Source organism: Cryptomeria japonica, chromosome 7 (genome assembly GCF_030272615.1).
Source record: "Cryptomeria japonica chromosome 7, Sugi_1.0, whole genome shotgun sequence".
Taxonomy (NCBI): Eukaryota; Viridiplantae; Streptophyta; class Pinopsida; order Cupressales; family Cupressaceae; genus Cryptomeria; species Cryptomeria japonica.
The window spans coordinates 695,040,512-695,060,739 of NC_081411.1; the positions used below are offsets into that span (position 1 = coordinate 695,040,512).

Below are 20,228 nucleotides of genomic sequence, written 5' to 3' on the forward strand. Positions count from 1 at the left end.
CGATTCTTATAATTGTTCATATTTAGATTATAATATTTTATATTATATCATATTTATATTATTTTTTAATTATATTTAATGAAAATAAAAAACAAATACTCTTAAAAATAATCAATGAAAACATAATATTTTGCTGAATTTTTTTACTTCAATTTAATGAATAAATATATTAGTATCCTGCCCTTCAGAAAAAACTAAAAATCCCACACAATTTTATACAAAATTTTAAACTTGTACTTGTTTTGTAACTAGGAACTTGACGGACATTACAGGGTCGAGTCTCTTCCCCAATTTATCTTAGACTTCAATATCACTGTTAAATCAAGATCGTACATGGGACAGATGATCGTGACACATCGAATTCATTGCAATGCTGAAAACTGCTATCCAATTTAATGCAATGTCTCTCAAGTCACGAGTACAGACGAAGCGTGGAAAAGTATTTGCGATAATAGGTGTTATACTTGCGCTGATGAAGCGTGGAGAAGTATTTGCCTCGTATTATTATTGGTCATTGCACATTAAATTCTAAGAAGACGTGGAAGTACAGATGAAGCCACATTAAATTCTAAGAAGACGTGGTAGTACAGATGAAGCGTGGAAAAGTATTTCGTTTCCCCCTCTACAGGCAACCCATTAAAAAGGATGGGCAGAGAAATCGAGCATACGCCCACTTTGAAGCGATAAATTTCAACATGAACGTTCTAACAGGATTTCTGTGCTATTTCCTGTTCCTCCATGTATACACGGTGGCTCAACTTCCTGAGGATTATTATAAGAAAAAGGAAGCACAAGTTAAAAAAATGGCAGATGAGATTTTGAAGCTGGATGGAGCTAGATGTGGTACTTAAACCATTTTGTTTTTACCTTTTTAAATAATTTTTTCCCCCTTCTTGTTGAATACTTTCTGAAACGAACCCAGTGTGATTACTTTTACTTCTGTTGGCTCAGCATATATAACATCTCAAATGATTCACTTTTCTTCTTTTGTTTGTGTTCATACTTTAATCACTTGATCTTTTTGTTTATCAATAATGGGGCCTTCAATATATGGATTTACCGAATGTGTTTTTTTTTTTTTGGGTTCTTTTTGCTGTTACAATAGAATGGGCTGCCAATTGTTCATCATCAACCTGTTCAAGGCACGCTTGCACTCCAATAGGTGGATTTGACGACGCCAATAAATATAATTTCACCTGTCAAATACAAAATGAGCCTAATCAGTACTGCTCATCTTCTACTGGTCCCTGCAAATCTCGTCAGGTTAACTATGCAATGAGTTATGTTAGGTAAAACTTTAATTTTTTTAATCAAGAAATGCCCAATTAGTTTAAATTTGGGGATATTAATGTACATACTCTGACGAATCTTATCATACATGAGAAGGAAAAATAGTCTTTTGTTTTGGAATTATTGAAAGAGGGCTGAAAACAAATAAAACTTTCTGCGTTGAAGGTGGGAAGAAGTTAAAAGGGGCCTTTTGAGAAGTTGTCAGTTTATTCTGTGTCTACTTTCCACATTCACAATTCTTGTATTGCAATATTTAACTTTTTGTTTTCTGAAATTCTCGTCTTTGTTGTTTTCACTGTACAGGATGGCTCCCTCGCCAATATCTATGACCACTATACCTCCAGTCACAGAAGAAATGTGCTCAACAATTTGCATGACAAGGGATTTTACAAGCACTATGAAGGATCTCGCCTCTGAGAATAATTATGCTAATGAAGTAGATGAACTTTTTTACTTTGGTTCCATCGATGGAGTAGCCCGCTTTTACCCTGGAGAAGTACGTACTTTTCTTCATGCCCAATAAAAAGTAAAATAGGTGTATACGTATGTTACTGGTTCAAACCTCCGTAGTCTGCAAGTGTGTGAATGAAGATGTATTTTTAGTAGTACAACCTACTGGCTTCTTCCTTTATCTTTGAAAATTAAGTTAATGATTTTTTATAATTTATTAAGATAATGGTAATTAATGGAGAGATGCTTAATTAAATATTGTGGTACATTTTTTTTAATTTAGATTATTTAATTATATAAAAATGTAAACTAATTTGAATAATAAAGTTCTGATGATGAATATTAGAAAATTGGAATATTAAATTTAATTAGGATAGTAAATGTCAAAAAGAATGTCCATAGTTTTTAAGTATGATAAATAAATAAGAGAGTAAATGTGAAAGGAAGGTACTTAATCCTAAGTATGAAAATGACGTCCAAAATTTGCTATAAATGTTGAATTTAAAGTGCTTGAGACTACAAATAGTTGTTTTTAGCTGAAGTTTGTGTTGGATTTGGAGCAATCATTTTGCATTGCGGAGGTTTGGGTCTATAGGAATGGGTCTTTTATGCAAAAAAAATCTAGGAAATGGTGCAATTTTGATTCTTGTTTCTTAGAGAAACACTTGTAGAGAGTAGTCAATTTGTTGCTACAGGACACATTCTCCTTCATCAACCCTTAGAAAACTATGCAATAGTTGGAAGACAACAAGATCCAAACATGTAGATATACTAGAGTGGTGTGAGGGAAATTTAAAATTCACTTTAGTGCAACAAACCAAAGTGTTGATTCTCCTTAAATGTGAATGATATGTGAATTATACCTTAACATGAGTGTAGATAGCATGAGTTGTGGAATTGATGCAATTGAATGCCATTAAATATAAGTACATGGGAGTAAATTATGCAAGTTCACGTGTTTAATTAGACTTAGGTAAGAAAGGAATCACAAGAATTGGCCAAAATTTAAATAGAAAATATTAAGGATCAAATTTGTGGCCAAAGGTGTGAAGCCAATTAGGTAGAGGAGCAATAGAGTGCTAGTAAAATTGGGTTTTAATCCACTTGATGTTGGGGCTAGAAGCTTAGCAAAAAGTTTCAAGATACTTCGATGCTTGTTTAATGGTGTCTTCATTGTCAAAAAGAGTAAGGAGAGGTATATCAATGAAATGACCATTGATAAGTTGTGAGAGAAATTTCTTTGACATGTCTCTACAAAGTAGCTATTGACACCTAAAATTGATAAGTGGTCATTTCAATTAATCACTCATTATTTTTTTTATAATTAAAATTAAATAAATCATTTCAATTCGATTAAATATCTTAATTTTCGCCCAAAATTAAGTTATATTTAATTGATAAAATCACCCTTCATAACTATTCATCCAACTGTATTCTTAACATTAATTATCCTACCATCCCTTATTTTATAATCCAACCTATGAGAAAAAAATACAAAAAAATGTTTGTCTAAGGCCATCTCATTGACATCCAACAACTAAATAAACTTTAGTATTTAATTAATTTCCCTATTTTATGAAGTTTTTATTAGTCAACTATCTGAAAATAATTAACCTCTTTAATCGTTTGTACATACACAATAATGATTAATCAAGGTGTTATGTTGTCGAATTCCCAAGTTTGTACATATGTCATTCAAGATGTACATTTAGGGTAGGTGGGAGTACGGGCAAGTTTTTGATCTCCACTATGCACTTTCTCCAAGGAAAATTTCCACCCTTGATTCCCCTTGAATTTTGTGAGCCTATTTTACCATCACGCTGTTGGCAACAACAATGAAAGAAAACTGAGAGGGGTGGGGGTGGGGGTGAATCAGTTTTCATCGGATGTACAAACTTAACCACAAATATAGATTTGATAAACTGCAACAATAACAAAGATAAGAAAATTGATAGCACAACACACAACACCAAGATTTTGATGTGGAAAACCCAGTTAAGGGAAAAACCATGATGGGGTTCTACCCATAATATGATGATACTCTGTAGTATTATTTGTAAATTTTATAATGGGGAGTGCACGTGCATTCAAGCACACTGCCTAGAGCTCACTGCTCAAAAGGTAATGATCCGAAAGGCTACAACCCTCAGGGAAGTCTCAGTGACTTACAATGAAATTCAGACTACAATCTGAAAGGAATGAATTGTAATAATAGCATCTCCAAATGTTTGATGACAGTTCTGGTTAAGCACAATTGTCTGCTTTGCAATACCAATCTTTGCTCAATCACAATGTCGAAGGATGAATCACTTGTTTGCACATACACCACTCTTTGATAAGGCAGACGCAACCTCGATACCAAAATTACATGACAATATCACCTATTTATACAAATCATCAACCATGACAACAAGGTCGGCTAAACCCTCAACTCATAATTACAAAATTACATCATATGATACAAAGATTGACCACCGCACCAATATAATGATAGACATGACATAACATGTACCTAATTCAAATCACCAAACATGCAACACCATTGAAAATCACGTCAAGATCAACCGCAAAACACTACACCATCAAGAAAATTGCATAACACGAAGAACATCACCGGTTTAGCAAAATCACCAACAACTCGCACAACGATCAATGCAGATCGTCAAAATAAATAGGACACAATTAGGAAACACCAGCAAGCACGTTAGAATCATCCGAAACAACTGCACCAACACCACTTATCAAATCTTCATTTGTCAATGTTTGAAACTCAAGAACACTCAAACATCAACAACCATCATGAAGAAAGATAACTTGCAGCGCACCAAATCATGAACCATCTGAAATGGAGATACTCAATACCATCCCAAAAAATCTCCCAAAGACTCAGCTCAAGATTTGATCACACCGAAATATACTAGAGGAAATATTGAACTCTGCAAAGCACTGATAAAAAAAACAAACTGCAAAACCGGATCATATGATATGATCAATTAAGCATCTCGGATCACCAAAACCAATACAAAATAATATAATAATACTGTAAATACTCCATACACCAAACCATGGTCCCAATAAACCAATTTGTAATTACTGGAGCAGGAATATGTTGACATCAATGACAACAACATCTCCTAGCAACAACAATGTCCAACACACTCTAGGTATGCCACTTGGAGGCTTCTCATGCCTCCAATAATCTCAAGCAATGAGAGCCCTTGATTTCTCTAATCTATCATAGCCTTGTATTTGTCCTCTCAAAAATTGATTTAAGTTGAGGTGATTGTAAGTCATTTTAAGACAACTCTTGAGTGTAATATTATGCGAATCCTTCGATCACATGACATCCAACTCTACCTCACATCAATCCTTGGACACAACCTTTATATACATGGTGCATCAAGGAGAATTGGGTGAGCGTGTTTGGTAATAGTTTCATTATGTTTTTCATTTCTTTTGTCTTATCTTGAGTGTTTCATATTTGTGATTTGGATTAGTTAGTTTGTGCTTTAATTAGTTCCTATATATGCTCACATTTATATGTAGACAATAGTGTGAGTAATGTGATTTAAATAAAGCCTTCAACAACCAAGCCATATAGTAATAATGTAAAAGGAAAGCTTTGATGAATGGATTTAAGAGACTACATTGCTTAGATCGCATGTTATTCACAATAAGGAAAGGAAAGATTTAGCAAGCAACAAGTTAATTATCCAAGGAGAGTCAAAGCTAAAGCCAAGGGCATTGAGCATGATTAGAATGAATTGCCATTAAAATTATCATATGATTTATCAAATTTAATTTTGATAAAATTTCTCGTTGGTTAAAATTCCTAGTCCGTTCCATACTTTCCTAGATAACAACAATGTTGGGGTGAGTGCATTGGGTTTGAGGACTTGAAAACATGGCAAAACAAGCCATTTTGAACATTACACACTTATTTCATAAAAACTATAATGTGCTCACATTACAACGCACTTGCGTTTTTGCCCCCATTGTTCCAAATTACCTACAAAAATATAATAGTTAGAGTTGTACTAGGTGTCTCACTTGCAACAATACATTAGGAGTTATTTATATCTACAATCTCATCTTGAATGTCTTGTGATGCAAGTATCACATGAAGATTAATGATAATGTTGGGGTATTCATGATTCGGGAATTCAATATATAAGCCTTAAGAGGAGGATCTTGGGAGTCACTATCTAGATATGCTACTAACTATAATGGATCATTGTTAGTAGCCTCAACCAGGGTAGGGCCAACTACAAAAGAAGGTAAATTATGAAGGTAGTGAAGGAGGTGGATTAAACTTTGGCTTGTAGCTAAGAGGTGGAGGGCATTGTAGTTTTTGCTTGGGTAGAGAGAAAGGGATATTGATATCAATAGTGGTAGGATGGAGGACATTTGGGAGAACCTAGTGTTGGATGTGCTAGAAAGTGACAAGAGAAGCAAGGATAGTATTGGAGATAACATTAACATTGAGGATGTCTAGAGGATTGTATAAGGGAAGAACATTGGGGGTATCAAGAAGGAGAGGGTGCATCAACAGGGCCAAGACCATTTGAACCTTTTTAGGGTTTTTCTTAGATTGAACTTTCAAGGAGGGACATAGGGAGCCATATTAATAAAATTGATAGGGGGAGATGATCAGGGAGGAGGTAGTATTAAGGAGGCAATCACATGGGAGGGGGATGTTTGGTATTAGGGATGTCCAAGGTAAGTTACTCTCTAGCAATAGTGCATTGCCAATGCTTGCAATTCACAAGTTGGTTTTGTTGGTGACGGGCATTAGATTTCAAGATGGAGGAAGTGGAGGGTTTGACAACCTTAGTTGTATTGGAATCAGGGATCACTAAGAGGGGGGGTGAATCAGTGATCTACCAGTTGATATGTTTTCTGACTTAACTTTAAATCATAGAAAGCATAAACATGAAACTGAAATGTAGAAACATAAAGTAACCAACCACAAAATCATAACACCGAAATTTTTACGTGGAAACCCAAATGGTAAAAACCACAGTAGGATTTGAACCCACAATATTATTCCACTATTTCCAATAGAAAAACAATATTACAAAATGGGGAACACACTTGCATTTAGGCACATTGCTTAGAGCTTACAACTCATTTACAATAGGGGCTACAACCACAAAAGGCTCACTACCTTACTGATTAATTGCAATGATGAATTACAGAAAATGAACTCCAAAATAGCATCTACAATGCCTGGATGAGTTCTGGTTAAGTGCCAAATACACTAACTGTATCACCTATGTTGTTCTACTCTGTTCTCCCCTAATCTCTACCTCAGTTAGCTATCGGATCAAGAATGCGCACGTGAAACTGCGCTACAAAGGATTCTTGATCACCACTCGCTCGCATACAATCATACCATACATCAAAAAGATTATCTACACCAGTTTTATATATCCGTAATCACAAAATAAATCATTCACCAGGTCGGCTTGCTAATGTAACGTGTAGTCTTATGTCATCTTATCCGGATCGCCAAAGATAAATGCGGATCACCAAATTGATGATAGAATGTTGTCTCTATGTGGGTCCAATCATCCTATACATGATTCATGACACCGCAATCATCGGAAAGCTTCTAGACCAAACTGCTTTGTTCAACCAGAAATAGTTGTTAACTGGCTACCGGTTAACGTCCCTTTCCGGATATCAAGATCCGTGATTATCGGATGGGAATCTCATGAAGAGTTGCCATCAATGACAACCCTAAACCATTAATCAAGCATCGGAAGCCACTGGATGAGTGTCAATTGCCAACAATCTCCCCCTTTGGCATTGATGGCAACACTCATAAAAAATAGCCAAGTGTTGAAAACCTGTACACCGGATCAAAAGAATTTCTAAGGCTCCCCCTTAGTCAAAGAATTTTGAAACCCTTAATTACACTCTTCTACTATACATTTTTCACGTTTACTCTCCCCTTTGACAACAATGCCAAAGATGGGGTGCTGTCCAAAACTTATATACAAAGATATTTACTGGAGACTTTACAAGTACTTGAAGATGTCAGCAAACATTTTCTTCAAAAGTCCTAGGGGAGTGTCCCACCCACTCTTCAAATTATCCAAAACGTAGTGAATGCAATGAATACATAGGCATGAATTTCAACATCCTTCAGTTCGGATGGAACTGGTTTTGCCATAGCCTTCAAACAATCTATCTTATTGCTCAACATGGTGTCCAACCGGGGGGCAATCAAATTCCAGAGTTCACCAACTCTTCTCAAAATTTTGTCCTTATGCGCATTAAGGATCGAGATTTGATCATTGAGAGCCATTATCTACCCTTCTACATTGCTGGTAAGGGATACATTAGGATCAAAAGACTGTGAAATACCAACAAGTTTACCTTGGCAAACACTTATTTGCTTGTCTATATCAACTGAAAACTAGGGCAAAATTAGACAAGACTTATATATTTTACCACCTTCAGTTAATGCATCTGAAAGAGTCTGCAGACCTTTATTCAATCTTACTCTATCATCTTCAATTATTTTCCAGAAAGTATGCATTCTAAACTCCTTAAATCTATCCAAAACTTGTTTAGTATTAGCCTTCTCCAAAGAATCAAAATTTGTATTTACATTATTAATCAATTGAAGTAATTTACCGGAGGGGCTAGAATTAGGATTTAACTGTACACTCGGAGCCACCTTCTGTAACACATCAACAAACATCAAAATCAGATTTTTGTCTTTGAACTTTGATTTGACCAAATCTTGACTGGCCTGTGCTTGTACAGTAGCTGCAAGCATCAACTTCTTTGCCAAGGACATTTATCCAAGATTTAGAGGACCATCAAGATTAATAGAGATTTGGGGTGGGGTCCTTGTGACTGGAGGAGTATACATTGTTGGATCAACAACTCCCTTCCCTTTATCTACCTCTGCATCCTTCACCTATGTCTTCTCAGGTTCTTTCACCTTAGCACCATCCCCTATATCCAGTGCATTGGTGTTGCCTCTTGGTGCAGTGTCATCCTTTTGAATCTCAGGGACTGCTTTTGTACTCTCAACAACCAGAGGATTTATATTGGTCTTGGCATCAATGGTTGCATTTCCATGGTCATCCAGATGCTCCTTGGTCTGAGTTTCATCCTTTTGGTCACCAGAGACACGTTCCTTTACTTCCAGATGGGAAGTCTGAACCGCATCACTGTACAGAGGATTGTTCTTCATGATTCTTCTCAAGATATTCTCAGTATCCTTCCTCACCTCTTCCACCTTGCCAATCATCAACCTGTTCACCCTTTTTTTGCTTCTGAATTCTTTCTTGTTAGCTTCCTCAATGAGCCTTTTGGCTTCATCTTGGGAGACACAGGTGCAAACATTAATCAACTCTCTCTCCTTCATTTCCTTATCAATCTTACTATCTGTTAGCCTCCATGCATCAATAATGTTATATAGATCCTTAGGGATACTACGCTCCAATTCAATTAAAGCTTTGCTAAAGTTATGTAAATACAAAACAACTACTTCTTCAAATTTTCTTTGATCAGCATCATCCAGATTTTCATAATATACTCCAATACTTTTCAAATTTCCATCAATAATTATTTCATGAATTAGTTGATTTGTTATCAATGGAGGAGCAAATTTATATTTACCTTGTTGATCACCTGACTCAAAATCTTTGTCAAGGTGAGTTCTAACCTTTCTTCCTCTCTTGGGTCTTCCGGCAGGGGCAGGTTCAAATTTGGCTTTCTTGTTTTGTTCGGCTCCACTGGACTGCGACTTTCTCACCACCCTTACAAATTCATCTTTCTTCTTAGCCTTATCTGCCTCTTCATTAGATTCTGTCTCAAAGGCCACTGGAGATACAACAACATAAGTTCGCTTAGGTTTCTCCTTTTGCTTCAAAATTCCTTTTATGGACGAGCTTTGTCCTGTGGACGATGCTACTGGAATAGGGGCAAACTTAGTCTCTTTTGGTTTAGCTTTAGAGGGAACCGGTTCGGCCTTAGGCTTTTTGGTTCCCTCTTTAGCCTCCATATGTGCATGTTTCTCTCTAGCTCGCTTCACCTCCTCTCGGGTGAATCCCATCTGAACAGCTACTTCCTCAACCATTTTGGAAACTTTCCTCTTCCTCGTAGGGGCTGTAAATTGTTTTTGCAACTCTAGGTCCTTCTCCTTAAATGTGCCAAACCTTCCTTCTTTTTCATCAACCGACTGACTCAACATATATTGAGTATAGGCATCTAGGGGGGGAGCATCAACTTCATAGCCCATAGGAAGAATCCACATAGTCCTTGGCAAAATTGCTTCCATTAAGCATTGGTCCTTATCAACCAAGAAGCAAATTGTTTTCTCATACTTCTCCACTATCTCTTTCAGGATTCTTTCTTTGCTCTTCATTGTTGCTTGAAAAGTTTTGAAATAACCCCATAGAGTAGATATCCTCATTGTAGCATCACCAATCTCCATAATCCCTTCTTGGATTTGCATAGCAATCGCCTTTTCATCGACCCATTGGACCATTCCTTGAACATCGAGGATTTCATTCATGAAATATAGTGCCAAACTTAAAGGTGTGCTTCTTGTCTTGTTTGATTTTCTTCAAATTGCTTAGCAAATCATTCAAGAGAACCGTACACAAATCATACCTCTTGTCTTCCTTCGACATCAGATAGGCAAAGTACATAGTTGTACTGGAGACAAAGTTTTGTCTTCTTGATTGGTATACTTTTTATCCATTCACCATTGATGCAAACTTGATATTATGCTCCAAAATGTCATTGATTGTCGTAGCTTTGTTGTCAAATTGAGAACCAGTGGCGGTAATCACAGTGTTGTTTGATATTTTCCTCAGGCTAGGAACTTCACCGGATGCGCTCAAACAAGTCACAACCTAGATTGCTTTCTTATTATTCTCGTGAGGCTTATCCAACCACATAAGTTCATCATGAATTCTGTTGAGTACGAACCGGATCTATTCTTTCTCATCAAAAGTCAGAAAATGTATGAACTGAGAGAAACCCTTGGCTTGCAAGCGCTGATATTCTGGCTTGAGATTTCCCAAGCTATCCGCCAGGTGCTTGTTGTACAGGGTCAACATGTCAGCACTCCCGAGTTCATCAAGATCACAGTGGATATATGCCCTTATGTCCTCATTGTGAAGAACGTCATAGGGTATAGAGGAAAACGCTCCTTCGAGATCATCATCGACAGATTTGAAAGGATGTTTCTTGAAAACGGGTTGAGCCCTATCCTTGATTTCCACTACTAGCGGGGTAGCAATTCTAGGTGGAGAAGCCATTTCGAACTTAGGATTTTCAAACACTGATAGCTTGAAACAGATAAATACCTCAATTCGCAATCGGGAACAAATATTTTCTTTAGGATCACTGAAATTGCTGTCTAGATCGCCAAATTACTTAGCTCTTCTGCTCTGCACTTATCTCTTGATCACATTGTGAAAAATAAAGATTTCAAATGTCTTTTTATCCTTTGAAAACCTAATTCTCCATTGTAATAAATGGTGCAACCGGTTACCTTGATTTTCATGGAGTCGCTTACTGTAGCATCAAATATTCACCAAATCTTCTAGATAACATCTGCATATATGATTTAAGCCTTCTGCAACATTCCAAAATTGATTGCAGATCACTGAAGAGGGGGTTCTTAGAATCTGCATGAAAAGTTCCCCCTAAGGCAAAAAGCCCTAGTTACCGGATGAAGATCCTGCACCGGATTCGGGTGCAGATCCATTGTCTGTTTTGGATTCGTCCTTTTAGACCCACATCTTCTCATGCTTGTCTTTGATCTCCTCTACCTTTGCCTTGCCTTTTTCATCTGATTTGTTCTTGTCTACCGAAGCACTTTTTTTGCTTCTGCAATATTTTCGATGTGATCGTTTTTATTGCATGCACAGAAAACAACTTTTTGCATTGGTCTGAAGTTCATTTGATTTGGTCTCATCCTGCACTAGTTAGAGATATGTCCAAACATCCCACAAGCATAACATCTCTTGTTTTGAAAGGTATTCATTACTGCTTTGCACATATTTGACTTGTGACCAAAATTATTGCATATGAAACACTCACCAGTAAAGGTAGGACCATTGTTCATATTATTCATTCCATTATTCATCCTACTTCTGCATTGATTCGCAATATCACCAAATTTATTGCAAGTAAGGCATCTCCAATTGAATTTATGAGCATTAGGTTGTCTTACCGGAGGATTCTTGCTCTTCTTCTAATTCGGTTTTGCATTGATTTGTCTAGATCCAGAGGATTCTCTTTTCTCAAATTCAAGTCCTTGCATGTCCTTTCCATGTCTATGACTTTCTAGCATCTCATCGAGCCTTGCTGAGCTAGCATTGAATTTGTCTTTGTATTCATTTGCAGTAGCAAGTTCATCTCTTAGGGAAACAATCTGTCTTTCAAGTTCTTGACCATTATTCCTTGATTGTGTCAACTCAAACTTCACAGGTAATCTTGAAGCATTCATTTGCTCCTTCCTTCAATGATTGGGTCAAATTCTCTTCATTCTTTTTTGGGTCCTCAATCTCCTTAGTCAGCCTCATCACAATGGATTGCATTTCATTCTTCAATGCAACATTCTCTCTCTCAACCTTGTCAACTTCATCAGCTTTACCCTAATTTTCCATGATTTGATCTTCTTTCTCCTTCAGCTTGTCCATCAATTCTTTCCTCTTGTCTCTTGAAGTGTTCACTTGTTCCTTCAAGTTATTAATGAAGTCATCAACAGCATTCAGGTTTCTCTTTAACGAATTAATCTTATTTGTTGCTGCATCAAGATCCTCAAGTGCCACACTGAGTTGTCTCTAAAAACCGGAATCCATTGATTCAATCTCTCGGACCTTCCTCAAGCAGTTAGGCTTCCTGAGAGGAACTAGGCTTTGATACCAATTGTTGCAATCATGGATCACTGAGAAGGGGGGTGAATCAGTGATCTACCGGTTGATATATTTTCTGACTTAACTTTAAACTACCGAAAGCATAAACATGAAACTGAAATACAAAAACACAAAATAACCAACCACAAAATCATAACACAAGAATTTTTACGTGGAAACCCAAATGGGAAAAACCACGGTGTGATTGAATCCACAATATTCTTCCACTATGGCCAGTAGCAAAATAATATTACAAAATGGGGAATGCACTTGCATTCAAGCACACTGCCTAGAGCTTACAGCTAATTTACAATAGGGGCTACAACCTCGGAAGGCTCAATGCCTTACTGATTAATTGCAATGATGAATTACAGAAAATGAATTTCAAAATAGCATCTACAATGCTTGGATGAGTTTTGGTTAAGTGGCAAATACACTAGCTATATCACCTCTGTTGTTCTGCTTTGTTCTGCCTTGTTCTCTGCCTCAGTCAGCTATTGGATCAAGAATGTGTACGTGAAACTGCGCTACAAAGGATTCATGATCACCACTCGCTTGCATACAATTATACCATATATCAAAAAGATCATCTACGCCGATCTTATGTATCCACAATCACAAAATAGATCATTCACCAGGTCGGCCTGCTAATGTAACATGTAGTCTTATGTCAGCTTGACCGGATCACCAAATTGATGATAAAATGGTTTCTCTATGTTGGCCCAATCATCCTATACACGATTCATGACACCGCAATCACCGGAAAGCTTTCGGACCAAACTGCTCTGTTCAACCAGAAATATTGGTTAACTGGCTACCGGTTGATGTTCGCTTCCGGATATCAAGATCTGTGATTACTAGATGGGAATCTCATCAAGAGGTGCCATCAATGACAACCCTAAACCATTAATCAAGCATCTGAAGCCACCAGATGAGTGTCAATTGCCAACAAGTTGCTTTATTTTGTTTTTTGTAGGGAGAGGAGGGACAAAAGTAATTATAATTCGGACTTGAGAGACTCTAGGAGCACCAGGTAGGATTTCTCATTATAGGTTGATTTCCTCATATTGTGGAAGGGGTAGAGGGGAATAGGAGCAACAATTTGAAGGCGAGGATCTATAATTGTGTTCCATTTATTGTCAAATGTATAGGTGGGGAAACAAAGGTAACCATGGGAGGGTGGGAAACTTGAGGGGTGATCTATATAGCAACAAACCTTAGTTGTTTTCTTTTGTTTGTCATAAGGAGAGTAGGAGGGACAAAAGTAATCATTGGGGGTAGAGAGACTCTAGGAGCACGAGATCTATATTGCTTATTATAGGTTTCTTTTCTCATATTGGCAAAGGTGCATTGGGAGGAATAAAAGTAACTATTGAAAGGTGACGATCCATAATTGTGTTCCCTTTATTTTTAATTTTTTAAATGAATAGGTGGAGAAATAAAAGAAACCATGGGAGGGTGAGAAACTTGAGGGTGAGGTCTACATAGTAAGGGTGGATTTCCATCCATAAACTAAAATGCAAGTGGAAGAACCATGACCACCATTGTGGGTTGGGAGACCATAAGGGAGAAAGAGAGAATCCCAAAAAAGGTTTCTTTCCTGTATCTACTACAAGAGTGAATAGAAGTAGATTTGTAAGGGTTGAGAAACCAAAGTGGATGCAACGAGTGAAGAAGAAGAAGATCCATTAGATAAGGGTCGTGGATAACTTGCTTTGAATTTTTTAAAACACTCGAAGAGGATATTGGTGCATGGTCTAAGAGGTTCCATTGAATAAGACCACAAACAATCAAGAGAAAAGTTTCCACATGATGCAAGTGGCTGATATCCACTATGGTGGATAGTGTGCACAACCCTATTGTGTAGAAACTTAAGAAAATTATGGACAATAGAAGCAAACACCTTCATGGAAGCAAGCTACAAATGACCAAACTTTGTACAAGAGCAATCAAGAGAAAGAAAGACCAAGAAGAGAACATCTAGGCACTTGGGCCATACCTTGATGGAGAGGGTGATTGAACCCAAGGTAGGAAGAACCATTTCATTGTGAGTTTGGATAGAGAATTTTGATCAGTTCTTCTACTCACCTCTTTGTAGTTTGTTGACATACAATATCTAATTTATGATCATAATTACAATGCTAGTTAAATCAATGAGGATTGCATTAATGGGATGTTACTACCAAAGACACTAGTGCTATGTGCAGATGTCTACAAGATAAATTGTCTTCTCATACAACTGAATAAAGAAAAGTATATTTCTACTCAAGAAAATGACACTTGCATGCATAGAGGGTGGAAACATAGAAATATGACAATTTAATAGTACAAAATAAGTTGATAAACTAATAGAAAATAAAACTATTTTATTGACGTAATTTCATGAAATAGGGAAGAGATCATTAAAGAAGCAATAGATTCAATATTTTTTCTTCAAGTAGACCTATAGTACTAAAAAGGAGAAAGGAAATGCTTTGCACAACTAATTACAGGCTTGCCTCAGTGAAACTTCGTATTGACAATTGTACCTCAATGGAGACCCTTGTTTTCTAATAGATTTTAAAATAATAATGATAAATATAGACCATTATGAAATACAAGATATTTATATCATTTTTTTTTCAAGTGAAAGAATTTTTAACACCGAGTAATAAAAAATGAAGATAATAAAACACAAAGGAGGAGAAAGAACAACAAAACAAGTACAATGTCACCTTGAACGCTTGAAACAACAAGAAGAACAATTCTAACTTGTAAGAATATCTACCATAGCTCCACATATATCACAAATGAGCTATTAAAATTCAAATGTATTAAAGATTGAATAGAGTTTCATAGAATAACAATGGAGATTGTTGATTTGCTTGCAGAGCTTCAAAATTTCCTAGAAAAGTGATATAGAACGAAAAAATCGTGAATGGGAGAAATAGAGATTGAAAAATAAAAACAATGAAAGCACAAGAGTTGACTAATGACTTAAAATATGCTAAAGTTGTTTCTTCCCAAGTGTTGATCGTAACAATGAGAATTGAATGACTGTTGGAGTTACAAATTTTTATGGGACGCTAGCACATCAAGTGAACATCCATGCGAAGGGTTCTCATTTGGATAATTCAAACTCAAAATATATTTGAAAGGCTATAAACATCATAAGGATGACATATAATATAAGATGAAGATTCTAACATCTTTCCATTAAGACAATTCAAACTAATAGATCAAAGTGAATGCAAAATTACATGAAAATTGTAAGGATATGCAATTTTTGATGTTACAGATAAATTGAAGAATCACCTACATTCATAATTGCAAGTCTAGCTCCATTTCGTGTTAATCAAAGACATACTCAAGAAAAAAAACAATAGAGACAAAACCAAATGTCCACAGTACTACCCAATTAAGATACATTCTTACGAGAGGCATTAAAAACTTCCAGAAATGCCATCCATGTATTTTGTTTTCCGGTGCAATATATATTATCCTACGTTACCGATTCAAGTATGGCATATTATTTTTCCTTGGTCCGTGTATATTTATATATGTATATACTCAATTTCTTAAGATCAAAGAGATCAACAATACACACCTACATCAATTCATAGTCATAAATAAGATCAAGAAGTCCCAACAACCTGACTTTCACACAATAATAAATTTATCTACAGATTTATGTGAACAATTGGAACATAAAATCAAATAATTCTGCCAAATAGATGGCATTATGATCTCACACAAAATCTCATATGACCATCAACTCATTTCACACAACTAGCTACCAAAAAATAGAATATTTAGATACCTCATATTCATAATTTGTAAAAATGAAAATACTGAAGTCTCAAAATGTCACTACACAATGAAAATTCAAATTATAATCACTATTTAATATTCATGTTCTTCTTCATCAGAAACATCAAGGTCAATATCAACAATTGGTTTAATTTCATTTGAACCACAATCAATTGAATTGCCACTACCACTAGCTGTGTCAAGTGCAAAAACTGGTTCAATTCCAATTTTTAAACATTTGACAAAATTGTCAAATCATTAACATCACAAGGAAAGTGATTTCACAAAACATAAGCAAACAGCTGTTACATATACATAATTTAAATCAACTGAAATCAATTTCATTAATGCTGATATAAAGTTTACTAGCCCCATGCTCATAGATATAGCTCACAAATGCAACTGAAATGATATTTAATTGTTTGCTTGCTGACATAATTTGATTAAAAATGCTGTCACAAAGTTATGAAGAATGAAATTGAGGTTTTAATGTATGAAGCTATGCTTCGATATGGTTTGGATTCTTTCTGAGTGCTTAGGTTCTTTGAAGGACCCACGGAGAACCGAAACACCCAAGAAGAACCGAAGGATCCATAGAGAACCGAAATGAAAAAAAAACAAAAAAAAACAAAAAAATAAAAACAAAAACAAAAACAAAACAAAATACTGTACCCAAAGCCGTGAAGATAAGGATGAATGATGTGCTGGAGCTGAGAATGCACATCTTGGTGTTTTTTGTTTTTTGCTTTAGTGTGAATCGACAGTCCATAAAACTGCTATGATAGGTTTTAAGTTTTGTTTTTAAGTTTTAAAACAGTTTTACCACTGTTTTTAGTTTTTAGTTTTGTTTTAATGTTTTTTTCTAATCAGTGGATGATCAACTCTCTCTATAAATGAGACGCTATGCAATTGTATTTTTTCTTCAAGTTTTTGGTGATATGCAATATAGTTTTATTTCTGGTTATTTTGGTTATTCATTCAGCAATGAACAAAATTAGTTATCTTTCTGTTATTTGTATTTGAATTATATTTCTTTCATTTGGTATTAGAGTAGGTTGCAGAATTTTTTGATTGTGCGGGTAGTCTCCAGATGGCTAGTGGAAAGGATTTAGCATTTCAGCTTCCATTATTTACTGGAAAAAACTATGATTATTGGAGTATCAAGATGAAGACCCTATTTTTATCCCAAGATCTCTGGGAATTTGTGGAAGGTGGATACACAGAACCTGTTGATCAGAATGCATTCAATACATGGACACCACAACAAAAAAATCAGCTGAAAGAAAGAAGGATAACAAAGCTCTTTTCACCATTCAATCTGCCTTGGATGTCTCAATTTTTCCTCGAATTGCCAGTCTGAAAAAATCAAAGGATGCATGGGAGGCTCTACAAACTGCATACCAAGGTACAGATAAAATCAAATTGGTAAGACTTCAAACTTTTCGAAGAGAATTTGAAAATTTGAGGATGAAAGAATCTCAGTCTATTCATGAATTTATTACTAGGACTCAAGGTATTGTAAATCAGCTTAGGACTAAAGGTGAAATTATATCAGATCAGAAAATTGTAGAAATTTTTTTGAGGTCTCTTCCTCCTAAATTTGATCCAGTAGTAATTGCTATTGAAGAAAGTAAAGATCTAACTACTTTCAAAGTTGCAGAATTAATTGGTTCTTTGCAGTCTCATGAAGAGCACATGCAGCGTTCTATGGAAAGTTTTGTGCAAGCTTTCCAATCTTCTATGAATATTGAGGAAAAATCCAAATTTCCTCCCTCTCATACTGCTAAATTTCAAGGTGATTCTTCTGGAAATAACAAAGGAAGAGGTAGAGGAAGAGAAATAGGAAATAATAGAGGAAGAGGACGAAGTTATGTTGATAGAAGGAGTATTCAGTGCAGATATTGTGAAAGATGTGGGCACTATGAATCTGAGTGCAAGAAGAAGAAATCTGGCTTGAATAAGTCGAGCTAGTTATGTAGAAGAATCTTTTGATGCAAAGAATTCTACATTCTTTGCATGCAATTTGGCAAAAGAACCCCAAGAGGATGTCTAGTTCTTGGACAATAGTTGTTCAAATCATATGACAGGTAAATCTGATTTCTTTGTCAAATTAGATGATTCAATGAGGAGTAAAGTTAAATTTGGAGATGATAAGGAGGTTGATGTAATGGGAAAAGGTACCCTTGCAGTCAAGACTAAGCAAGGAGACACTACAAATATCCATAATACCTTCTTTGCGCCAGAATTACAACATAGTCTTTTGAGTATAGGACAACTTCTAGAAAAGAACTATAAAGTTGTATTTGAAGATAGTTGCTGCAAAATTTTTGATAAAGCTAATAATCATCATCTTGTAGCAAAGACTTATATGACAGAGAATAGATTGTTTCCTCTCAAATTGCTTTCTAGTAAGTTGCATGCACTAAAATCAACCATAGATGATTCATGGTTATGGCATCAACGATATGGTCATCTAAATTTTCAAGGGATAACTTTGTTGAATAAGAAGAATATGGTGAGAGGTCTTCCTCCAATCAAGGCAAAAAAAGAAGTTTGTTCAGGGTGTGCACTTGGCAAGCATCACCGAGACAGTTTTCCGGTGGGAAAATCTTGGAGAGCTAAATTTACTCTAGAGCTTGTGCATGCTGACATATGTGGTGATATGCAAGAGCCATTATTGGGTAAGAATCTTTATTTTTTGACATTCATTGATGATTACTCTCGCCACACTTGGGTTTATTTTTTGAAGCAAAAATCTGAAGCCTTTGCATGATTCAAGAATTTTAAAGCATTGGCTGAAAAACAAAGCGGGTATCCTGTCAAGATACTCAGAACAGATAGAGGGGGAGAGTTTACTTCTAATGAGTTTGCAGATTTTTGTGCTAAGAATGACATCCAGAGACAGCTTACTGTCGCATATACACCTCAGCAAAATGGTATTGCTGAAAGAAAAAACCGTACCATTATGGAAATGGCACGAAGCATGTTGCAGACAAAAAATCTTCCAAATAGTTTTTGGGGCGAAGCAGTTGCCACTACAGTATATATTCTCAACCGTAGTCCCACGAAAGCAATTCAAAATATGATTTCAAAGGAAGCTTGGAGTGGTCACAAGCCTTTAGTGGCTCATCTTCGCATCTTTGGATGCTCGGCATATGTGCATATTCCATATCAAAAGCAAAAGAAGTTGGATGCCAAATCCCAACTTTGTATCTTTGTGGGCTACTCTACTGCAACTAAAGGCTACAGATTGTATAATCCCGAGACAAAGCAATGGATAGTTAGCCGGGATGTGATTTTTGATGAAGGGGGAGTATGGAAAAATGATGTGCAGAAAAATCCATCAATAATCTTAAACATGGAAGATAACAGTGTTCCTCCTCCTCTCCCCACAAGCTCAAGTGGAAGTTCTAGCTCCAGTTCTAGTCGTCCAAGCTCACCTAGTTCTTCAAGTAGCACAAATTCAGGTGAAGACTCACCTCCATCGTCACCTCCGGTATCTGTTCCACGAAAGGTACGAAGCTTGGTTGATGTTTATCAAAGGAGTACCAATATAAATCCAATTGCTAATTTTGCTTTGTTTAGTACAACTAAAGTTGAACCCTCTGTGTATGAAGAAGCAGTGAAAGAACCTGTATGGGTTAATGCTATGAATGATGAAATGAATTCCATTCATAAGAATAATACTTGGGAATTAGTTCCACTTCCCAAAGGTAAGCAGGTGGTTGGTGTGAAATGGATTTACAAAGTAAAATATCATGCAGATGGTTCAGTAGAACGCCATAAGACAAGACTAGTTGCCAA

The 20,228-nt window shown here is 36.0% G+C and overlaps 1 protein-coding gene across 9 annotated transcripts in view; it reads left to right on the plus strand.

Annotated features, from left to right (window-relative positions):
* The first annotated feature begins 494 nt into the window (after nt 1-494).
* LOC131033072 (uncharacterized) overlaps nt 495-20,228 on the plus strand; it is a 179,968-nt gene continuing 160,234 nt past the window's right edge. For 3 of the 9 annotated variants that reach the window (XM_057964202.2, XM_057964204.2, XM_057964201.2), the window contains exons 1-3: nt 506-843; nt 1,106-1,289; nt 1,594-1,786. In XM_057964202.2, the coding sequence (XP_057820185.2) occupies nt 591-843; nt 1,106-1,289; nt 1,594-1,786 (630 nt within the window). In that variant the 5' untranslated portion in view covers nt 506-590. Of the gene's footprint in view, nt 844-1,105; nt 1,290-1,593; nt 1,787-17,473; nt 17,850-20,228 lie in introns of those variants that run through there. The other 6 variants (XM_057964203.2, XM_059207711.1, XM_059207712.1 and 3 more) reach the window with 6 other exon arrangements.